This window comes from Salmo salar, chromosome 09 (assembly GCF_965601325.2).
Source record: "Salmo salar chromosome 09, fSalSal1, whole genome shotgun sequence".
NCBI lineage: Eukaryota > Metazoa > Chordata > Actinopteri > Salmoniformes > Salmonidae > Salmo > Salmo salar.
The window spans coordinates 18,809,444-18,832,546 of NC_138299.1; the positions used below are offsets into that span (position 1 = coordinate 18,809,444).

At 40.9% G+C, this 23,103-nt stretch overlaps 1 protein-coding gene across 1 annotated transcript in view; it reads left to right on the forward strand.

The window, feature by feature from the left end:
• Positions 1–3,019: 3,019 nt before the first annotated feature.
• The window catches only part of LOC106610893 (macoilin-1), a 30,731-nt gene continuing 10,647 nt past the window's right edge, over positions 3,020–23,103 (forward strand). The window contains exons 1-5 of the mRNA XM_014210557.3: positions 3,020–3,314; positions 16,627–16,768; positions 17,130–17,256; positions 19,876–19,999; positions 20,735–20,913. Of these exons, the coding sequence (XP_014066032.3) occupies positions 3,235–3,314; positions 16,627–16,768; positions 17,130–17,256; positions 19,876–19,999; positions 20,735–20,913 (652 nt within the window). The 5' untranslated portion in view covers positions 3,020–3,234. The remainder of the gene's footprint in view (positions 3,315–16,626; positions 16,769–17,129; positions 17,257–19,875; positions 20,000–20,734; positions 20,914–23,103) is intronic.

Sequence of the window (23,103 nt, forward strand, 5' to 3'; positions counted from 1 at the left end):
GGTTGTCTAGCAATGATGAACAAAGCTTTAGGAATTTTGAAAAGAAAAAAAAAAAATGGGCAAATGTTGCACATTCCAGGGGTGGAAAGCTTTGAGAAACCCAGAAAGAATCACAGCTGTAATCGCTGCCAAAGGTGCTTCTACAAAGTACTGACTCAGGAGTGAGACAACTACATTTGGAATAAGTTAAGGGGTATGAATACTTTCTGAAGTCAAATGTTTAGTATTTGGTTCCATATTCCTAGCAAAGGGCTAATTTAGCTAGCTACTGCAGGACACCAACACAAGCAAAACAGACACATTTTTTCTGCACCTTGTGCTGATGACAATAAAAGGCCACTCTAAAATGTGCTCTTTTGTCACACAACACAATGCCACAGATGTCTCAAGTTGAGGAAGTGTGTAATTGGCATGCCGACTGCAGGAATGTCAACCAGAGCTGTTGCCATTGAATTGAACGTTAACTTCGCTACCATAAAGCATCTCCAACGTCGTTTTAGACCAAGCAGACCACGTGTATGGCGTTGTGTGGGCAAGCGGTTTGCTGATGTCAACTCTGTGAACAGAGTCCCCCTTGGTGGCGTTATGGTATGGGCAGGCATAAACTACGGACAACGAACACAATTGCATTTTATTCTACGGCAATTTGAATACACAAAGATACAGTGCATTCAGAAAGTATTCAGACCCCTTGACTTTTTCCACAGCTTTATTTTTTCCAGCCTTATTCTAAAATGTATTAAATATTTTTTTTCCCTCATCAATCTACACACAATACCCCATAATGGCAAAGCGAAAACAGATTTTTATAGACATGAGGTCGAAGGAATTGTCCTTAGAACTCTGAGACAGGATTGTTTCAAGGCACAGATCTGGAGAAGGGCAACAAAAAATGTCTGCAGCATTGAAGGTCCCCAAGAACACAGTGGCCTCCATCATTCTTAAATGGAAGAAGTTTGGAACCACCAAGACTCTTCCTAGAGCTGGCTGCCCAGCCAAACTAAGCAATCGGGTGAGAAGGGCCTTGGTCACCCAATTGTCATTCTGACAGAGCTCCAGAGTTCCTCTGTGGAGACGGGAGAATTTCCAGGACAACCCCCTCTGCAGCACTACACCAATCAGGCCTTTATGGTAGAGTGGCCAGACGGAAGCCACTCATCAGTAAAAGGCACATGACAGCCCACTTGGAGTTTGCCAAAAGCCACCTAAAGGAATCTCAGACCATGAGAAACAAGATTTTCTGGTCTGATTAAACCAAGATTGAACTCTTTGGCCTGAATGCCAAGCGTCACATTTGGAGGAAACCTGGCACCATCCCTGCGGTGAAGCATGGTGGTGGCAGCATTTTGCTGTGGGGATTTTATCAGAGGTAGGGACTGGGAGACTAGTCAGGATCGAGGGAAAGATGAACAGAGCAAAGTACAGAGAGATCCTTGATGAAAACCTGCTCCAGAATACTCAGGACCTCGGACTGGGGTGAAGGTTCACCTTCCAACAGGACAACGACCTAATTTTTATACATTTTCTAACATTTCTAAAAACCAGTTTTTGCTTTGTCGTTATGGGGTATTGTGTGTAGACTGATGAGGGAGAAAAACAATTTTATCAATTTTAGAAGAAGGCTGTAAAGTAACAAAATAGTAGTGATCATAAATCATTTCTAAGTTAAATATAAATAGTAAAGTACAGATACCCCCCCAAAATTGACTTAAGTAGTACTTAAAATTATTTTTCCTTAAGTACTTTACACCACTGCCTAAATGAAATATCAACAACTTGGCCCATTTCCAATTGCCAACCTGACATACCAAGCTAGAACGGGCCCTGCGTTTCAACTCAACCAATGTAGGCTAAATATCTCAAGCAGGGCTACAGCAACATCCAAAGAGGCTCAGGTTCCTTGGGATTTGCGGTGGCCACTCTAGTTTGGGTGTCCTAGGTAGAATGGTGTCTCCGTAACCAAGTGGACACATATCGTTCTGGCTTCGTTCACTTCCAAGAGGTGGGCCGTGGAGTTTTATGAACATCAAGGCAGACACACTGTGATTTTAGATTTTTTTCAACGTTCTGATTGGCCAAAGTTGTCAAGCCTCCAACGGGCGTCCGCACAGCACACACGTAGCTTATAGATGGTTTGGTTGTTTAGCAACAAAACCGATGTGTCCACAACTATGGGGCAAAACAGACGCTGTTTGCTTAGATTGTTGACAACTTTATTTAGTCTCCAATCTTTACTGAAAACAAAAATACATTTGCACAATGAGCACTTGTCTGTCAAATACATTGTTACAGCTGTTGGTTTGCTAGCTAGATAATTTTAGAATTCACATGAAATCTGTCAAAACACCTCAAAACAAGACATGGTATCAAGAACAAGATTAAACTAGCTGAAACGAGTCACGATTCCCCAGATGGCAGTGTCTTGTCATTGTAGATGGCTATCTGGCCATCCGGAATCACAACACCTAGACTGCTGCCTCATTGAAGCGAGCGCATCGTTTTTGCCCCAGAGAAGACATGGAAGAAACCACAATTTACCTATTTCTAGGTTGCTATACATATTTATTTGGTTTGTCATTCTATCATTTTTATGGAATTTTAGTGGTAATTAGATATACTTTATTTAGAATTTATCGTAATACATTTGCCAAAAATTAGTTTTAACAGCTCTGTGTATTCTCAAATAAAAAAGTCAGGGAGCTAAGGCAGCACTACACCCCTGAGGTCTACACAAATCATTGCCAACAAGGTTGCCTGTGTCTCTCGTTCAGCGTCACGGTACGGAGTGTTCATTGGTTCCACGGTAGAAAGAAAGCCCGCCCCAGGGCTAACCGATAGGTCAATCAGAAATGCCTGATTTGTCCACAAATAATATAATTGGTCAAATGGCGAGACTCACCTCGAGATGCTGTCTGCCGTACCTCTCTGGTGGACACGAGCAATATAAATGGCTCATCTTTGCATCAATCAAAAAATGAAAGGTTTTAGCAAATAAAGTGATTGGATAAAGCGACTGTCTCACAACCTGACAGACGTAAATTATAGCGCTAGCATGCGCTTTGAGAAAAGAGGAGGTTCTTGAATAGTATTTTATTTATTTCTTTGTTTCCAGTAGAAAAAATAATAACAGTGTTATATTTCACAGGGACTTAATTTATTATCATTGTCCGCTCACGCAAGAAAACTGGATAAGATTACAGTAGGAATTCAAAAGCCAACGCGAAGGGGAGGAGGATGAAGCGGCGCAATGCGGACTGCAGCAAACTCCGGCGGCCGTTAAAACGGAACCGAATCACCGAGGGTATATACGGCAGGTATATGAAGGCTAATAGTGATGGGTTCTCACTGCTTTAAGGGTACTTGCTTCTAAGACTCCTTAATTGCAGGGTTGGGTTGTCAACTAGTATCTAGCTATCTTACGATAGCTACTGTGTCTCTCCTAATGTAAAATGTCACACTGACACTCACATTCAAGTAAATCCGCTAGGTAAGAAGTTGTTAGCTAGCTAGCTATGTTGTGGATAGAATAGCATTACGGCATAGCTAGCTAGCTAGCTAAATGGAATTGTATACATTTTCTTTGGTGTAACGTCGTTAGGTGGTTATTAGCCAGGGATAGGCCCCAAGCCATAGCATGGGGCTGGCTTTGACACACCTGCTTCAATTAGGCATCTCAAATAACGATATTTATCCCATATTGCGGTCTGAAGTAGTCAGTTAGCTAGGTAACTTTAACTAACTACAACTGGATGCAGCAGCGTTATTTAGCCTCTTAGCTTGGCTGGGTACTTATGGAACAGTTAGCAGCAGTTAATCTGCAAAAGGGCTGGTTATCTGCCAACTCAGTTGGTCAAACAAACCTGGCCTGGATTGCGCCCTGTCATTCAGATAACACTCATTGTAATTCAGACAGCAAAAATGTCGATGTGCATTAAAGGGATAATTCACCCAAATTACAAAATTATGCTTTCCTTTGTTTGTGACCACGTTTATTTATTTTGTATTTTTTTCCCATGGGGGTTACAGGTATAATATACAAATTTATATAATCGCTTCATATTCACCAGTGGTCTGCCACTCACAAATAAAAAACATCCGTATGATTATATTAGAGTAAAAGAGGCAGGGTAAAGAATAATTTTTTTAAGCCTTGAGATCATTGAGACATGGATTGTGTATGTGTGCCAATCAGATGGGCAAGACAAAATATTGAAGTGCCTTTGAACAGAGTATGGTAGTAGGTGCCAGGCGCACTGGTTTGAATGTGTCAAGAACTGCAACGCTGCTGGGTTTTTCACGCTCTACAGTTTCCCGTGTGTATCAAGAATGGTCCACCACTCAAAGGACATCCAGCCAACTTAACATAACTGTGGGAAGCATTGAAGTCAATATGGGCCAGCATCCCTGTGGAACGCTGTCGACACCTTGTCGAGACCATGCTCTAACGAATTAAGTCTGTTCTGATGGGCAAAAGGGGTGCAACTCAAAATTAGGAAGGTATTCCTAATGTTTTGTACAAATCTTTGTGTTTGTGAGATCACACACACAAACGGTGCCTTCAGAAAGTATTCATACCCCTAGACTTAGTCCACATTTTGTTGTTACAGCCTGAATTCAAAATTGATTAAATATATTTTTTTCTCATCCTTCTACACACAATACCCCATAATGACAAAGTGAAAACTTGTTTGTAGAAATGTTAGCAAATTTATTGAAAATAAAATGCAAAAAATATCTAATTTTACATAAGTATTCACACCCCTGAGTCTATACTTTGTAGAAGCACCTTTGGCAGTGTTTACAGCTGTGAGTCTTTCTGGGTAAGTCTCTGAGAGATTTCCACACCTGGATTGTGCAACATTTGCCCATTTTTATTATTTTAAACATTTTTCAAGCTCTATCAAATTGGCTGTTGATCTTTGCTAGACAACCATTTTCAGGTCTTGCCATAGATCTTCAAGTAGATTTAAGTCAAAACTGTAACTCGGCCACTCAGAAACATTCACTGTCTTCTTGGTAAGCAACTACAGTGTAGATTTGGCCTTAGGTTATTGTCCTGCTGAATAGTGAATGTATCGGTGTCTGGTGGTTTTCTAAGATTAACCAGGTTTTCAGAAAATATGGAGAGTGGTACTCAGTAATGTGTTGTATTGATTTGCCACAAACATAACACTTTGTATTCAGGACAAAAAGTTAGTTGCTTTACCACATTTTTTGCAATATTACTTTAGTGCCTTGATGCATGTTTTGGAGTATTTTTATTCTGTAAATGCTTCCTTATTTTCAGTCTGTCAATTAGGTTAGTATTCTGGATAGGGATGCACATTTCGGTACATTTTGCTGCCTGCTAAATTACCCTCATTAACTGATAAAAAGATACTATCAGAGATCTGTATATAATGATGAGATGCTTATGTTTCTGCCCTGCAATGGGAGTCATCCCAAGGTGGGAAGGCAGGCAATAAGCTTAGGCTCAAAATAAGCCCCTAAAAATGCAATGGGCTTATTTTGGACAGATTTTGGCGAGAGTGAAACCTCTCGCTTTGCCTCTTCCTCTCTGATACTATGCATGCATACAAGGACTGTACATTTTTCATTAAGAGCTTAATGGAAACATGCAACAATAGCAAGCCTATTGTCTTACAGTCAAAAGGCTATAGCCTATTATTGAACGTCCAACTTTGTAATTTAGTAGTTAATAAAACGTTCTTTTCAAAAATGTGCCAAAATGCAGTTAGCAGAAAACACCTTTCTGAACAGCGCACCGAATGCAAGTGGTTCCATATGTGACAGAGATGAAAATCTCACTTAGAAACTTAGTTTTCGCTATTAGATTCCCCTCTATGATGGGTTGGGTTGGTAATATGACTAGGATTGTGCCTTTGGTATCTGGACAGCGAAAGAAAGTTGATATGAAAACCAATAGAACAGGAGAGAAATGCTGGTTAATGGCATGAGAAAGTCTTCATAAAATAATTCCCTCCAAGTTTCTATGGCAGGATTTTCACAAGGCTACTTTGAAGCAAGGTAAGACATGCCTCATTATTTGAAGTGAAGGAAAACATTCAGGTTTCAAACAATTTATATTGCCTCAAGCTCACATTGCAAAGTGGTGGGTGATGTGCTGAAAGTCAATGGTCGGCAGGCTAAAGCCTATGCACTGGAATGCTCTGTGTGCTGTGCGCTTATAATAAATAAGATATATGACGACTAACGAAAATACACATATGCCAATTTAATTACACAAAATTATACAAATTAACCTATAGACCGATAAGCATGACCGGTCAAATGTTAACATCCTTAATTGTGGAGTAACTACAATGGTAATCCAACCTCAGTTTTCTATCACAGCCATTCAACTCTGTAACTGTTTTAAAGTCACCATCGGCCTCATTGTGAAATCCCTGAGTGGTTTCCTACCTCTCTGGCAACTGAGTTATGAAGGACGCCTGTATCTTTGTAGTGAATGGGTGTATTGCTACACCATCCAAATTGTAATTAATAACTTGACCATGCTCAAAGGGATATTCAATGTCTGCTTTTTAATTTTTTTGACCCATCTACCAATAGGTGCCCTTTGTGAGGCATTGGAAAACCTCCCTGGTCTTTGTGGTTGAATCTGTGTTTGTTTGAAATGTACTGCTCGACTGAGAGACCTTACACCAGGGCTGCCCAACCCTCTTCCTGGAGATCTACTGTCCTGTAGGTTTTCAGTCCAACCCAAATTTAGCATATCTGATTCAGCTAGTTAAGGTCTTGTTGAGCAGCTAATTAGTAGATTCAGGTGTGTTAAATTAGGGTTGGACTGAAAACCCACAGGATGGTAGATCTTCAGGAAGAGGGTTGGGCAGCCCTGCCTTACACTATTATTGCACACAGCGACTCCATGCAATTTATGTGACTTTTCAGCACATTTTTACTCCCAAATTATTTAGGCTTACCATAACAAAGGTGTTGAGTACTTATTGACTCAAGACATTTCAGCTTTTCATTTTTAATTCAGTTGTATACATTTTGAAAAACACAATTCCGCTTTGACAGTATGGGGTATTGTGTATAGACCAGTGATAAATCTCAATTGAATCCATTTTAAATTCTGGCTGTAACAACAAAATGTCAAGTGGTGTGAATACTTTCTGAAGTCTCTTTCTCGCTCCTCAGTTTTCTCCTATCATAGCCATTAAGCTCTGTAACTATAAATAATAATCTTAACTAATGCCCAACTTTAGCTGAAATTTGTCTTTACAGAGTGAAGTATATTTGTTCCTTGACTAGCACCATTCATTCTCACTGTTGATAATTATGTTGTAACTTCTTATAGTAACTGTATCCACTGGCACAGTGGGAGAGAGTGAGGTGATTGCCATCTAAGAGCCAACATCATTTTTGCGGCAGTGCTGCCTGCCAGCAGTAATCGTCTCTGATTTAATAGAGCGATTTCAAAGAGCTATCATCGTTAACTAACACATAGTAGATGCAAAGAATGTAATATTTACATTCATGCACTTCTGAATGAATTGTCCCAGAATGAATTAACTGCACTGCACTCCCACGTCCTATGAAAGAATGTTCCTACCTAATTTAGGGGACACGGTGAACAGTTGGGAGTTGGGGCCCAATTTCATTGTAAAATGTTTCCTTGGTGTTAAATACAGTCTTGACATTTTTTAATATATAAAAGGATGGTTCAGATTACGGGATGCCAAGATGATATTTTTCCATATTCTGTTCCAATTAAGGGGTTGTTCAGATTCACTTAGATCTGTGGACCATACTTTTTTAATGGCTAGCTCAGAATATGTGCTTTCCAAAAGTTGTTTATATATTATAAAGATCAGTTCTTTCGGGAGCCCAGATAATTTATTTATAAATCCCATCATTGGGTGGTTTGGTAGTTGGGTATTTCATGGGACTCCATAAGCTTGCATAGCTGACTGAAGTTGTAAATATAGAAAAGGGGAGTTGCCTGCTAATGTCTTTCAAATGTTGGAAGGTTCTCACACCCATGATATTGGCAGGGGTACGAATCCCACAAAAAGCCGCCCTCCAGATAGCAAGGCGTTATTGTGAAAAATTGCCGAATTTGTATTTATTAAGGAGCTGCCAAGGCAGCAGCTACTCTTTCTGGGGTCCAAACCCATCAAGGCACTTACATCACACATAAAACAAAATATAAAACAGTACATAATATAACATTACACTACTACATATCTACAATACCAAATGTATAGTAGAACAATATTACAATGTGCGTCAATGCATGCTTTAAAATATGTCCAAACGGAGTACGCATTTGAGAAGTGCCCTCCATGCTCCGTTTCGCATACTTTGATTTGGACTCCTACTCCGACCCTCCTTGGCTCCAATTTGCATGCTCGGGGCACTGTGGTATGCATTTTGAGAAACACCCATTGTCTTATGCTGAGGGCAGCATCATAGCCATAGACTAGGCTGGGTGATTGTGGATGGATAGCATACCTGAATATTAAGCCAGTCATAATGGGGTTATATCTGTTGACTCGTCCCCTTATGTTTTGGGTTTGATGTGATTCTCAAAAGTGTTGAGAACATTTATGCTGTTCTTGAAGGTCAAGATTTGTTTTTACGGGCAAATGAAACCGCATCTCAAATTTGGCTTGCGTAGTTGGGATCTCACCTCATTGTAGGTGGCCCTCGCCTTAGCAGTTCGGCACTCAGGTCTGGGTAGACTCTGATCTTCTTCTCCGCCTAGGTCCGAGCTCCCCGACTCTGCTGTAAGCCAAACCATTTGACTTCAAAACGGTGTATTCATACAATCCTACAGCGAGAGCCATTCAGGAGAGGACCAGCTTCTCCTGCCCGATCAGTTTTTATTTGATTTAACCTTTTTATTTAACTAGGCAAGTCAGTTAAGAACACATTCTTATTTACAATGATGGCCTACCAAAAGGCCTCCTACGGGGAAAGGGGCATGGGATTAAAATAATATAATATAAATTTAGGACAAAACACACATCACATCAAGAGACACATAACTACATAAAGAGAGACCTAAGACAACAACATAGCAAGGCAGCAACACATGACAACACAGCATGGTAGCAACCCAACATAACAACAACATGGTGCAAACATTATTGGGCACAGACAACAGCACAAATGGCAAGAAGGTAGAGACAACAATACATCACACAAAGCAGCCACAACTGTCAGTAAGAGTGTCCATGATTGAGTCTTTGAATGAAGAGATGGAGATAAAACTGTCCAGTTTGAGTGTTTGTTGCAGCTCGTTCCAGTCGCTAGCTGCAGCAAACTGAAAAGAGGAGTGACCCAGGGATGTGTGTGCTTTGGGGACCTTTAACAGAATGTGACTGGCAGAACTGGTGTTGTATGTGGAAGATGAGGGCTGCAGTAGATATCTCAGATAGGGGGGAGTGAGGCCTAAGAGGGTTTTATAAATAAGCATCATCTTGCGACAGATATACAGAGATGACCAGTTTATAGAGGAGTATAGAGTGCAGTGATGTGTCCTATAAGGAGCATTGGTGGCAAATCTGATGGCCGAATGGTAAAGAACATCTAGCCGCTCGTGAGCATCCTTACCTGCTGATCTATAAATGATGTCTCCATAATCTAGCATGGGTAGGATGGTCATCTGAATCAGGGTTAGTTTGACAGCTGGGGTGAAAGGGGAGCGATTTATGATAGAGGAAACCAAGTCTAGATTTAACTTTAGCCTGCAGCTTTGATATGTGCTTAGAGAAGGCCAGTGCACGGTCTAGCCATACTCCCAAGTACTTGTATGCGGTGACTACCTCAAGCTCTAAACCATCAGAGGTAGTAATCACACCTGTGGGAGGAGGGGCATTCTTCTTCCCAAACCACATGACCTTTTGTTTTGGAGGTGTTCAGAACAAGGTTAAGGGTAGAGAAAGCTTGTTGGACACTAAAAGCTTTGTTGTAGAGCATTTAACACAAAATCCGTGGAGGGGCCAGCTGAGTATAAGACTGTATCATCTGCATATAAATGAATGAGAGAGCTTCCTACTGCCTGAGCTATGTTGTTGTAAATTGAGAAGAGCGTGGGGCATAGGATCGAGCCTTGGGGTACTCCCTTGGTGACAGGCAGTGGCTGAGACAGCAGATTTTTTTGACTTTATACACTGCACTCTGAGAGAGGTAGTTAGCAAACCAGCCCAAAGACCCCTCAGAGACACCAATACTCCTTAGCCGGTCCACAAGAATGGAATGGTCTACCGTATCAAAATCTTTGGCCAAATCAATAAAGATACCAGCACAACATTGCTTAGATACAAGGGCAATGGTGATATTATTGAGGACCTTTAACCTCTTACATATCAGAACACCGCTCCAATATCCAATGATAGGGCGTGGCGCGAATTACAAACTCCTCAAAAATCCAAGAACTTCCATTTTTCAAACGTATGACTATTTTACACCATTTTAAAGACAAGACTCTCCTTTATCTAACCACATTGTCCGATTTCAAAAAGGCTTTACAACGAAAGCAAAACATTAGATTATGTCAGGAGAGTACCCAGCCAGAAATAATCAGACACCCATTTTTCAAGCTAGCATATGTCACAAAAACCAAAACCACAGCTAAATGCAGCACTAACCTTTGATCTTCATCAGATGACACTCCTAGGACATTATGTTATACAATACATGCATGTTTTGTTCAATAAAGTTCATATTTATATCAAGAAACTGCTTTTTACATTAGCATGTGACGTTCAGAACTAGCATACCCACTGAAACTTCCGGTGAATTTACTAAATTACTCAATTACTCGTTCACAAAAAACATAATTATTTTAAGAATTATAGACACAACTCCTTTATGCAATCGCTATGTCAGATTTGAAAATAGCTTTTCGGTGAAAGCACATTTTGAAATATTCTGAGTAGATAGCCCGTATTTCGAAGCATGTCAAATGCAGTTTAAAATCATTTTTTATGCGATTTTTCTCGTTAAATAGCGATAATATTCCACCGGGCCACCTTGTTTTCGTTCAAAGACTGAAAATGTAAAATGGACTCTTCACGTGTACGCGCGCACCCGTTTCATTGTTCTCAGATCGACCACTATCCAAATGCGCTTCTGTTTTTCAGCCAGGGACTGCAGAGTCCTCATTCAACGTTATGGCGCCTTCTGAGAGCCTATGGGAGTCTTAGAAAATGTCACGTTACAGCAGAGATCCTCTGTTTTGGATAAAGAGGCTATAGAAGGCCAAGAAATGGTCAGAGAGGGCACTTCCTGTTTAGAATCTTCTCAGGTTTTGGCCTGCCATATGAGTTCTGTTATACTCACAGACACCATTCAAACAGTTTTAGAAATTTTAGGGTGTTTTCTATCCAAATCAAACAATTATATGCATATTCTAGTTTCTGGGCAGGAGTAATAACCAGATTAAATCGGGTACGTTTTTTATCCGGCCGTGAAAATACTGCCCCCTATCCTAAACAGCTTAACCTGTTGAGGACAGACGTTCCGCTAGCGGAACCCCGTTCCGCCTGCGGAACCCCTAGCCAACAGCCAATGGCATCGCACGGCGCGAAATACAAAACCAACTAAAATATCACAATTCAATTTTCTCAAACAATCAACTATTTTACACCATTTTAAAGATAAGACTCGTTAATCTAACCACATTGTCCGATTTTAAAAAAGGCTTTACAGCGAAGGCAAAACATTAGATTATGTTAGGAGAGTACATAGACACAAATAATCACACAGCCATTTTCCAAGCAAGCATATATGTCACATAAACCCAAACCACAGCTAAATGCAGCACTAACCTTTGATCTTCATCAGATGACACTCCTAGGACATTATGTTATACAATACATGCATGTTTTGTTCAATCAAGTTCATATATCAAAAACCAGCTTTTTACATTAGCATGTGACGTTCAGAACTAGCATACCCACTGAAACTTCCGGTGAATTTACTAAATTACTCATGATAAACGTTCACAAAATACATAACAATTATTTAAAGAATTATAGATACAGAACTCGTTTATGCAATCGCTATGTCAGATTTTAAAATAGCTTTTCGGCGAAAGCACATTTTGCAATATTCTGAGTACATAGCTCGGCCATCACGGCTAGCTATTTTGACACCCACCAAGTTTGGGGCTCACTAAACTCAGAATTACAATTAGAAAAATTGGATTACCTTTGCTGTTCTTTGTCAGAATGCACTCCCAGGACTTCTACTTCAACAACAAATGTTGTTTTGGTTCCAAATAATCCATAGTTATATTCAAATAGCTCCGTTTTGTTCGTGCGTTCAGGTCACTATCCAAAGGGTGACGCACGAGCGCATTTCGTGACAAAAAAATTCAAAATATTCCATTACTGTACTTAGAAGCATGTCAAACGCTGTTTAAAATCATTTTTTATGCGATTTTTCTCGTAAAATAGCGATAATATTCCAACGGGGCAACGTTGTATTCATTCAAAGGCTGAAAGAAAAAAATTGAGTAGTCTCGTGACCGCGCATCTCAGTCTCACTGTCCCCAGGCTGACCACTTACAAATTCTGCTGCTGTTCTTTGCCCAGAGACAGCAGACAGCCCTTTCCACTTTCTGGCGGCTTTAGAGAGCCAATGGAAGCCTTAGAAAATGTCACGTTACAGCACAGATGCTGTATTTTTTATAGAGATGCAACAGAAGGACAACAAATTGTCAGACAGGGCACTTCCTTTATGGAATCTTCTCAGGTTTTGGCCTTCTGTTATACTCAGACACCATTCAAACAGTTTTAGAAATTTTAGAGTGTTTTCTATCCAAATCTACTAATTATATGCATATTCTAGTTTCTGGGCTGGAGTAGTAACCAGATTAAATCGGGTACATTTTTTTATCAGGACATGAAAATTCTGCCCCCTATCCCAAAGAAGTTAAGGACAACAAAGTCAAGGTATTGGAGTGGCCATCACAAAGCTCTGACCTCAATCCTGTAGAAAATGTGTGGGCAGAACTGAAAAAGCGTGTGTGAGCAAAGAGGCCTACAAACCTGACTCGGTTACACCAGCTCTGTCAGGAGGAATGGGCCAAAATTCAGCCAATTTATTGTGGGAAGCTTATGGAAGGCTACCCAAAACATTTGACCCAAGTTAAACAATTTAAAGGCAATGCTACCAAATACTAATTGAGTGTATGTAAACTTCTGACCCACTGGGAATGTGATGAAAGAAATAAAATCTGAAATAAGTAATTCTTTCTAATATTATTCTGACATTTCACATTCTTAAAATAAAGTGGTGATCCTGACCTAAGACAGGGAATTTTTACTGGGATTAAATGTCAGGAATTGTGAATAACAGTTTAAATGTATTTGGCTAAGGTGTATGTCAACTTCTGACTTCAACTGTATATATGGCTGATTTTATAAAGCCAGGCACATTTAACAGTTAGGCTGTTGATTATAGACCTAATTAAGTTGGTTTCCTCTCTCATCACTTTTCTCAGACATTGAAGGCAAGGGCTGTTTTCTCATCTCGTAACTCCATTGCTGCCTCCGAATTGTTCTCAACACCAATATGCTGGGTAACATGGCTTTTATGCACATAGCAACATGGTTTAGGAAAAAGGCGGCAATTCAACAGCACAATGTTTCAGAACCGCGGACAGCGATCACTATCCAATGCGGGAGAAAGCGCATTCGTTATAAACTCAGCAAAAAAAGGAACGTTTCTTTTTCAGGACACTCTTTCAAAGATAATTCGTAAAAATCCAAATAACTTCACAGATCTTCATTGTAAAGGGTTTAAACACTGTTTCCCATGCTTGTTCAATGAACCATAAACAATGAACATGCGCCTGTGGAATGGTCGTTAAGACACTAACAGCTTACAGACGGTAGGCAATTAAGGTCACAGTTATGAAAGCTTAGGACACTAAAGAGGCCTTTCTACTGACTCTGAAAAACACCAAAAGAAAGATGCCCAGGGTCCCTGCTCATCTGCGTGAACGTGCCTTAGGCATGCTGCAAGGAGGCATGAGGACTGCAGATGTGGCCAGGTCAATAAATTGCAATGTCCGTATTGTGAGCCGCCTAAGACAGAGCTACAGGGAGACAGGACGGACAGCTGATCGTCCTCGCGGTGGCAGACCACGTGTAACAGCACCTGCACAGGATCGGTACATCCGAACATCACACCTGCGGGACAGGTACAGGATGGCAACAACAACTGCCTGAGCTACACCAAGAACGTACAATCCCTCCATCAGTGCTCAGACTGTCCGCAATAGGCTGAGAGAGGCTGGACTGAGGGCTTGCAGGCCTTTTGTAAGGCAGGTCCTCACCAGACATCACCGTCAACAACGTCGCCTATGGGCACAAACCCACCGTCGCTGGAGCATACAGGACTAGCAAAAAGTGCTCTTCACTGACGAGTCACGGTTTTGTCTCACCAGGGGTGATGGTTGGATTCGCGTTTATCGTCTAAGGAATGAGCGTTACACCGAGGCCTTGTAACTCTGGAGCGGGATCGATTTGGAGGTGGAGGGTCCGTCATGGTCTGAGGCGGTTTGTCACAGCATCATTGGACTGAGCTTGTTGTCATTGCAGGCAATCTCAGCGCTGTGCGTTACAGGGAAGACATCCTCCTCCCTCATGTGGTACCCTTCCTGCAGGCTCATCCTGACATCACCCTCCAGCATGACAATGCCACCAGCCATACTGCTCGTTCTGTGCATGAATTCCTGCAAGCCAGGAATGTCAGTGTTCTGCCATGGCCAGCGAAGAGCCCGGATCTCTATCCCATTGAGCACGTCTGGGACCTGTTGGATCGGAGGGTGAGGGCTAGAGCCATATCCCCCAGAAATGTCTGGGAACTTGCAGGTGCCTTGATGGAAGAGTGGGGTAACATCTCACAGAAAGACCTTACAAATCTGGTGCTGTCTATGAGGAGGAGATGCACTGCAGTACTTAGTATCTGGTGTGGCCACCAGCTGCATTGACTGTTACTTTAGATTTCGCCCACCCCCCCTTGTTCAGGAACACATTATTCAATTTCTGTTAGTCACATGTCTGTTGAACTTGTTTAGTTTGTCTGTTGTTGAATCTTGTTATGTTCATACAAATATTTACACATGTTAAGTTTGCTGAAAATAAACAGTTGACAGTGAGGGGACGTTTCTTTTTTTGCTGAGTTTAAAATATTTTTATTAGTGTTGCACCGTTTGTTCTTATGTAATGTAACCATATACAGTTTGAGTAGCACATATCTTAAGCCCCGTTTCCATTGGCACTTTGAAGTCAACCCAGGTTGGGATGGCCTTGGTGGGCTTGCTCAAATTGAATTTCCACTGCCCCCAGAAATGAGAAATCATGCTAGGCAGCCAATATGTGACTGCAGCTGGCTTCGCCAATGTTGCTAGCTAGCAAGATGTTGAATTTATTTCGCCTCATAGTCCTGCCAGTGCCAGCCATGTATTTAGCTTGCTGACGTTAGCTAGCTAAACAGTTAGCATCACTGCTAGCATAACAGGCTAGCTTAATTCCTACCTTGCTTACCATGGCATTAGCTATTAGCGAGCCGACCAAGCAAACCAGGCAACAAGTTTGATACGATCTAGCTTTCAATATGACTGGCCAGCTGACATTCCTGCTGGCTCACGTTAGCTAGCTAGCTTGTTTCAACTCTGATTTGCTAGCTAACGGTAGATAGCTAGCATTCGAGGGCTGACTTCCCATAAAAGTTTTTATTGTGTAGTACAAAAATGAACGAAGGATCCAGCTATGGTGGTAATTTGTGTCATGTCTGACTAATGCAGTACTGCTTGTCCATTTGTTAGCTAACAGTAACAAGCCCAGACAAGCTAGCTAACGTTGTGTTAGCATCCAGCAATGGTCAGCTTGGTGGTTGCATAGTAACTGCGTCACCACCCCGAATTCTAATTGAGCTGGCACCAGTTGTGAAACTGGGCTGCGTTGGCCCGGGTTTCCCTTGACCCAGCTCGAATTTGAGAATTCCATTTGAGCCAACTCGAATTTGGCCCAAATCTTCCCTAATTTTAAGTGAGCGATGGACTGCCAACCCCACGGCCTCCACAATGGATTAGTCCACTCAGACCGTCTTTAATTAGACAGGTGTCTTGTACACCATGGACAATTGATTTTGTTGGGGTGGGATACTGCTCGACCTAAAGAATTCTTGGTCGACCAAACAATCGACCAGTTGACTAAATGGGGTCAGGCCTATAAAAGACACAAGAATGAAGCTATACTGTATATACAAGGAGTACCATTATCATATAAATGTGAAGGGATATGTGGTAATAGAGGTAATGTGTACATGTAGGCAGATGTAAAGTGACTAAGCATCAGGATGCATAATACTAAGAGTACAAAAAAAAGTAGTGTGTGTGTGTGTAGACGTTTGAGTGCATATAGCCAGTGCAGGTAGAGTCAATGCAAATAGTCCATACAGTCTGAGTTGCTATTGATTAGCTAAGTCTTAATTGCTTGGAGATGGATGCTGTCTCTGAGCCTGTTGGTCCAAGTCCTGATGCTCTGGTATTGGTTGCCTGACAGTAGCATAGAGAACAGTCTGTGGCTGGTTGTGGCATTGGACATGTTAAAACTCATACATTTCTTTCTTCTCCAGTACCTTCCTGTACCTGAAGTTCCTGGTGGTGTGGGCACTGGTGCTACTGGCAGACTTTGTGCTCGAGTTCAGGTTTGAGTACCTGTGGCCCTTCTGGCTGTTCATCAGAAGTGTGTATGACTCCTTCAGATACCAGGGGCTGGTGAGTTTGTCTGGCTGTGTCCTGGCCTGACCGATCTGTGGTATAGACGAGGAGAGCAGGTCTATGGAGCATCTGCAGAACAAGATCTGAGTCCTGCACTAGTGCGGCTATGTTTTCAAAATATTTACATAATGTTATTCCCCTCCAATTCTCTAGAGGTGACTCTACTAAGTCATTGATTGGGCTTTGATGTCTTTTGCAGATATGTTTTTGCATTTAATTGCCAATTTAATCATCACACAATGAAAAATTGTGATGTGGACAATATGTGACCCACATCTCTCTGGTTGTTTCTAGCAATGTGTTTTTCTGCCTTTTTGCAGAGCTCCTACTAACCCAACTCGTGTCTCTACTCTTCCAGGCGTTTTCAGTGTTCTTTGTGTGTGTGGCGTTTACCTCCGACATCATATGCCTGCTCTTCATCCCCGTGCAATGGCTGTTCTTTGCTGCCAGTACCTACGTGTGGGTGCAGTACGTGTGGCATACAGGTAAGCTCTCCTCCTATTCACCTGCCTTTTAACAAGGAAAATACCTTATTGAATTAGTGTGTGGTTATGATCCAGCGGAGGCTGCCGAGGAACGGATTAAATGGAATGGCATTTGATTTGATTGATATTTGATGCCATTACCACGAGCCCGTCCTCCCCAATTAAGGTGCCACCAACCTCTTTTGGTATGATCCCTGTATTGCACTATTTAAGCCTAGCTGTAAAGAAATGGGACTGGTGACAGGAGTTTCACAGGAGGGTGAATCTTCAAGAAACTAGAACGAAAAAATACCATGATTTGGGTTTCCCCACAAAATGTTATCCATAGAAGGGTCATTTGGAGGAAGGATTAATGACATATTTGACATTTTAATCTTAAAGCATAATTGAGAAATAATCAATTATTTTGTCATTGGAGTATTAAAGCTGCAATATGTAACTTTTTGGGCGACCCACCAAATTCACATAGAAATGTGTGTTATGCATGTCATTCTCATTGAACGCAGGGCTAAGAAGCTGCAAATCTGTTCTTTGTGTGCCATTTCAATGCTTCTCGTTTTTAAGTAGAGTTTTTTTGTCTTTTTTACTTTACGTTTTGTACACCAGCTTCAAACAGTTGAAAATACAATATTTTTGGTTATTGAAAATATATTTCACAGCGGTTTAGATGGTACAATGATTCTCTACACTATCCTTGCCTTTTTGTCACATCAATTGAAATTAGGTGAACTATTAGAATTTTTACAGCCAGGAAATGGTGGAGCGATTTCTGCATAGTGCATCTTTAATACACATTCATTAATCCCTACCCTGTGTTGGTGAATGTGCCTATGGTTATTTCTGCCCAGGAGACAATGGACAGGGGCTATCTATTCTCTATCCACTGATTCTGTTTGTTCTGCTGCTGATGTAATTATAGTTGGCCCGGGACTTTTCCATAAAGCCAGTGTGTTGTTTGAATGTACTATGTGGGATCAGACATGGTAAAGGGGGCTGACTTGCTGTCTCAGCCAACAATCACACATTGAGTCATGTTAGCTCTGGAGAGCTCTTTGTTTTTTTTGTATGCCTCACTGAAAAGCTGTCCTTTTGTGGTTGTGTGTGTCTGTGTCTCAATTTGTACTTGTCACTGAAAAGCTGATCTACCCTGTTGCTGTTGTGATGTTTGTGTTCTTGTGGGAGGCTGCTTTGCTGACCGCAATGTAAAACCTTGTTTCATGTTTGGAGGAAGTAGGTCTGCATGGATATTTTTCATGTGGACATATGGTTATCATGACCATGTACCATGCCTTCAGAAAGTATTCACACCCCTTGACTTTTCCCACATTTTGTTGTGTTACAAAGTGGGATTAAAATTGATGTAATTTTCTTATTTTTGTCAATGATCTACACAAAATACTCTGTCAAAGTGGAAGAAATTCTAACATTTGTCAATACATGTTAGAATCACCTTTGGCAGCGATTTTAGCTTTGAGTCTTTCTGGGTAAATCTCGAAGCGCTTTCCACAACTGGATTGTGCTACATTTGCCAAATCTGCCAAATTCTTCAAGCTCTGTCAAATTGGTTATTAATCATTAATAGACAACCATTATCAGGTCTGGCAATAGATTTTCAAGCAGATTTAGGTCAAAACTTTAACTCAACCATTCAGGAACATTGACTGTCTTCTTGGTAAGCAACTTCAGTGTAGATTTGGCCATAGGTTATTGTCCTGCTGAAAGGTGAATTCATCTCCCAGTGTTTGGTGGAAAGCAGACTGAACCATGTGGGATTTTGCCTGTGCTTCGCTCATTGTTTCTTTTTTAATCCTGAAAACCTCCCCAGTCCTTAACAATCACTCTGTCAATTAGTTAGTATTGTGGAGTAACTACAATGTTGATCCATCCTCAGTTTTCTCCTATCACAGCCATTAAACTCTAACTGTTTTAAAGTCACCATTGTCCTCATGGTGAAATTCCTGAGCGGTTTCCCGTCTCTCCGGCAACTGAGTTAGAAAGGACAGCTGTGTCTTTGTAGTGAACGTGTGTATCGATACAGCATCCAAAGTGTTAATAACTTCACCATGCTCAAAGGGATATTCAATGTCTGCACCAATGGGTGCCCTAATTTGCTAGGCATTGGGAAAACCTCCCTGGTCTTTGTTTGAAATTCACTGCCTGACTGAGGGACCTTACAATTATCTGTATGTGTGGGGTACAGAGCAGCAGAGATGAGGTTCAACAATCATGAAAAACACTATTATTGCAAACAGTTAGTCCATGCAACTTATGTGACTTGTTAAGCAATTTTTTACTTCTGAACTTATTTAGGCTTCCCATAACAAAGGGGTTGAATACTTATTGACTCAAGACATTTCAGCTTTTCATTTTTTATTAATTTGTAAAAATGTATAAAACCTTATTCCACTTTGACATGATGGGGTATTGTGTGTAGGCCAGTGACAAAAAAATCTGAATTGAATCCATTTTCAATTCTGGCTGTAATGCAACAAAAAATGGGGAAAAAGTCAAGGGATGTGAATACATTCTGAAGGCACTGTATCTTGATGCATGTAGTTGTGTGGTTATCATGACCAGTAGTCTATTTTCTGTTCTCACACCTTTTTTTTGCTTTTACAGAGAGAGGGGTCTGTCTCCCCACAGTGTCTCTTTGGATACTATTTGTGTACATAGAGGCAGCCATCAGATTCAAAGACCTGAAGAACTTCCATGTCGACTTGTGTCGCCCATTTGCTGCACATTGGTAAGTTGTTAAAGGAAATCTCCACCCCAAAACAATATTTTTGTACTTGTTTCATTAGTCCATTGTTGATATAGTCCCAACATGTTTTGCATGTCAGCAATTAAGTTTTAAAGATATGTAGCTTTCAAAATACAGAAATCTGGGCCAGATTGGTGGAATTTTCCTTTTTAAGTCAAGTTTTTGTCTAAGCTCTGGAGGCAGGTGTGAGTGTAGGCTATATGTGAGGAAGAATCCTTCTTAGACCCACAGGCCAAACAGGGGATGGGATTGTTCTGCCCCATTGACTCTCAGAAAACAATATTTCTGCTTGTTAGGCATAATGTACAAGTAATGACTGCTGGATATCCCCCAAGCTCAGACTCCACTCTCCAAAAAGAGAACAAGATTACATGCTGGTTTCATTCAGTGTGTAGAATTATGAAAAATCTGATCTTCTAAGATGGGGTTTAGGCAATATTTCTGCCCCAGATCTGTAAGGTCATACACACCATTTATAATCTAAGTACTCTTAAAGACCTCTAAGTGGATTTAGATAACAGCGCATAATACATGCTATGTAGTAATGCAGGATATTAGGACCTGTAATTCCTTTAGCTTTACATACGGCAGTGATGTTCATCTCAAGGCTTTTCTTTCATAGTACCTATGCTTGTCTCAACTTGTGAACCAGTTTGTCTTGGATACATCAGGCAGGATGAGTTGTCTGAACTTTGTTCTCGATCGATCTCTCTGTAGCATTGGCTACCCGGTGGTGACGCTGGGCTTTGGCTTCAAGAGCTACGTCAGCTATAAAATGCGCTTAAGAAAGCAGAAGGAGGTGCAGAAGGAGAATGAGTTCTACATGCAGCTCCTGCAACAGGCCCTGCCCCCAGAGCAACAGATGCTACAGAGACAAGAGAGGGAAGCGGAGGAAGGTGAGATGCACGCGAGCCTTGCAACAGATGCTCCAGATACCATTAGACAAGGATGTGGTTCAAGTGAGGATCCAAGTGATTGTCCGATTCCTAATAAATATGTACAGTTGAAGTCGGAAGTTTACATACACTTAGGTTGGAGTCATTAAACTCGTTTTTCAACCACTCCACAAATTTCTTGTTAACCTCTATGGGCTAGGTGGGACGCTAGCGTGCCACCCGTGGTGCACTCCATCAACAGCAGGTGCATTTCAAGAGCGGCAAATTTGAATCCAAATAAATGTCAAAATTCAAATTTTTCAAAAATACAACTATTTTACACCATTTGAAAGATAAACATCTCCTTAATCTAACCACGTTTTACGATTTCAAAAAGGTTTTACGGCGAAAGCATAAATGTAGAGTATGTTAGGACAGTACATTTACAAGAGTTGTGTGTAATGTTTTGTCAAGTCAAAGACAGGGTCACCAAAACCATAAAACCAGCTAAAATGATGCACTAACCTTTTACAATCTCCATCAGATGACACTCCTAGGACATTATGTTAGACAATGCATGCATTTTTAGTTCTATCAAGTTCATATTTATATCCAAAAACAGCGTTTTACTATGGCATTGATGTTGAGGAAATCGTTTCCCTCCAATAACCGGCAGTCAAGTCAGCGTCACAAATTAAATAATTAAAATTAGAAAACATTGGTAAAATATTATATTGTCATTTAAAGAATTATAGATTTACATCTCTTGAACGCAATCAACTTGCCAGATTTAAAAATAACCTTACTGGGAAATCACACTTTGCAATAATCTGAGCACTGCGCCCAGAAAAATACGCGTTGCGATACAGACTAGACGTCATGTTGGGGAGATCTAAAATCGAAAATACTATGTAAATAATCCATTACCTTTGATTCTCTTCATCAGATGTCACTTCCAGGTATCACAGGTCCATAACGAATGTAGTTTTGTTCAAAAAAGCTCATCATTTATGTCCAAAAATCTCCGTCTTGTTAGCACATGATCTAATCCAGCCGGACTTCTCGTCATGAACGAGGGGAAAAAATATATTTCTGTTCGTTCAAACATGTCAAACGTTGTATAGCATAAATCATTAGGGCCTTTTTTAACCAGAACATGAATAATATTCAAGGTGGACGAATGCATACTCTTTTATAACGTATTGGAACGAGGGTACCCAACATGAACTCGCGCGCCAGGTGTCTAATGGGACATCATCGTTCCATGGCTCTTGTTCGGTCAGATCTCCCTCCAGAAGACTCAAAACACTTTGTAAAGGCTGGTGACATCTAGTGGAAGCAATAGGAAGTGCCAAAATATTCCTCAGCCCCTGTGTTTTTCAATGGGATAGGTTTAAAGTCAATACAACACATCAGGTATCCACTTCCTGTCAGAAAATGTCTCAGGGTTTTGCCTGCCAAATGAGTTCTGTTATACTCACAGACACCATTCAAACTGTTTTAGAAACTTTAGAGTGTTTTCTATCCATATATAATAAGTATATGCATATTCTAGTTACTGGGTAGGATTAGTAACCAGATTAAATCGGGTACATTTTTTTTATCCAGACGTGCAAATGCTGCCCCCTAGCCCTAACAGGTTAACCTGTTAGGGCTAGGGGGCAGTATTTGCACGGCTGGATAAAAAAATGTACCCGATTTAATCTGGTTACTAATCCTACCCAGTAACTAGAATATGCATATACTTATTATATATGGATAGAAAACACCCTAAAGTTTCTAAAACTGTTTGAATGGTGTCTGTGAGTATAACAGAACTCATTTGGCAGGCAAAACCCTGAGACAGATTCTGACAGGAAGTGGATACCTGATGTGTTGTATTACCTTTAAACCTATGCCATTGAAAAACACAGGGGCTGAGGAATATTTTGGCACTTCCTATTGCTTCCACTAGATGTCACCAGCCTTTACAAAGTGTTTTGAGTCTTCTGGAGGGAGATCTGACCGAACAAGAGCCATGGAACGATGATGGCCCATTAGACACCTGGCGCGCGAGTTCATGTTGGGTACCCTCGTTCCAATACGTTATAAAAGAGAATGCATTCGTCCACCTTGAATATTATTCATGTTCTGGTTAAAAAAGGCCCTAATGATTTATGCTATACAACGTTTGACATGTTTGAACGAACGTAAATATATTTTTTCCCCTCG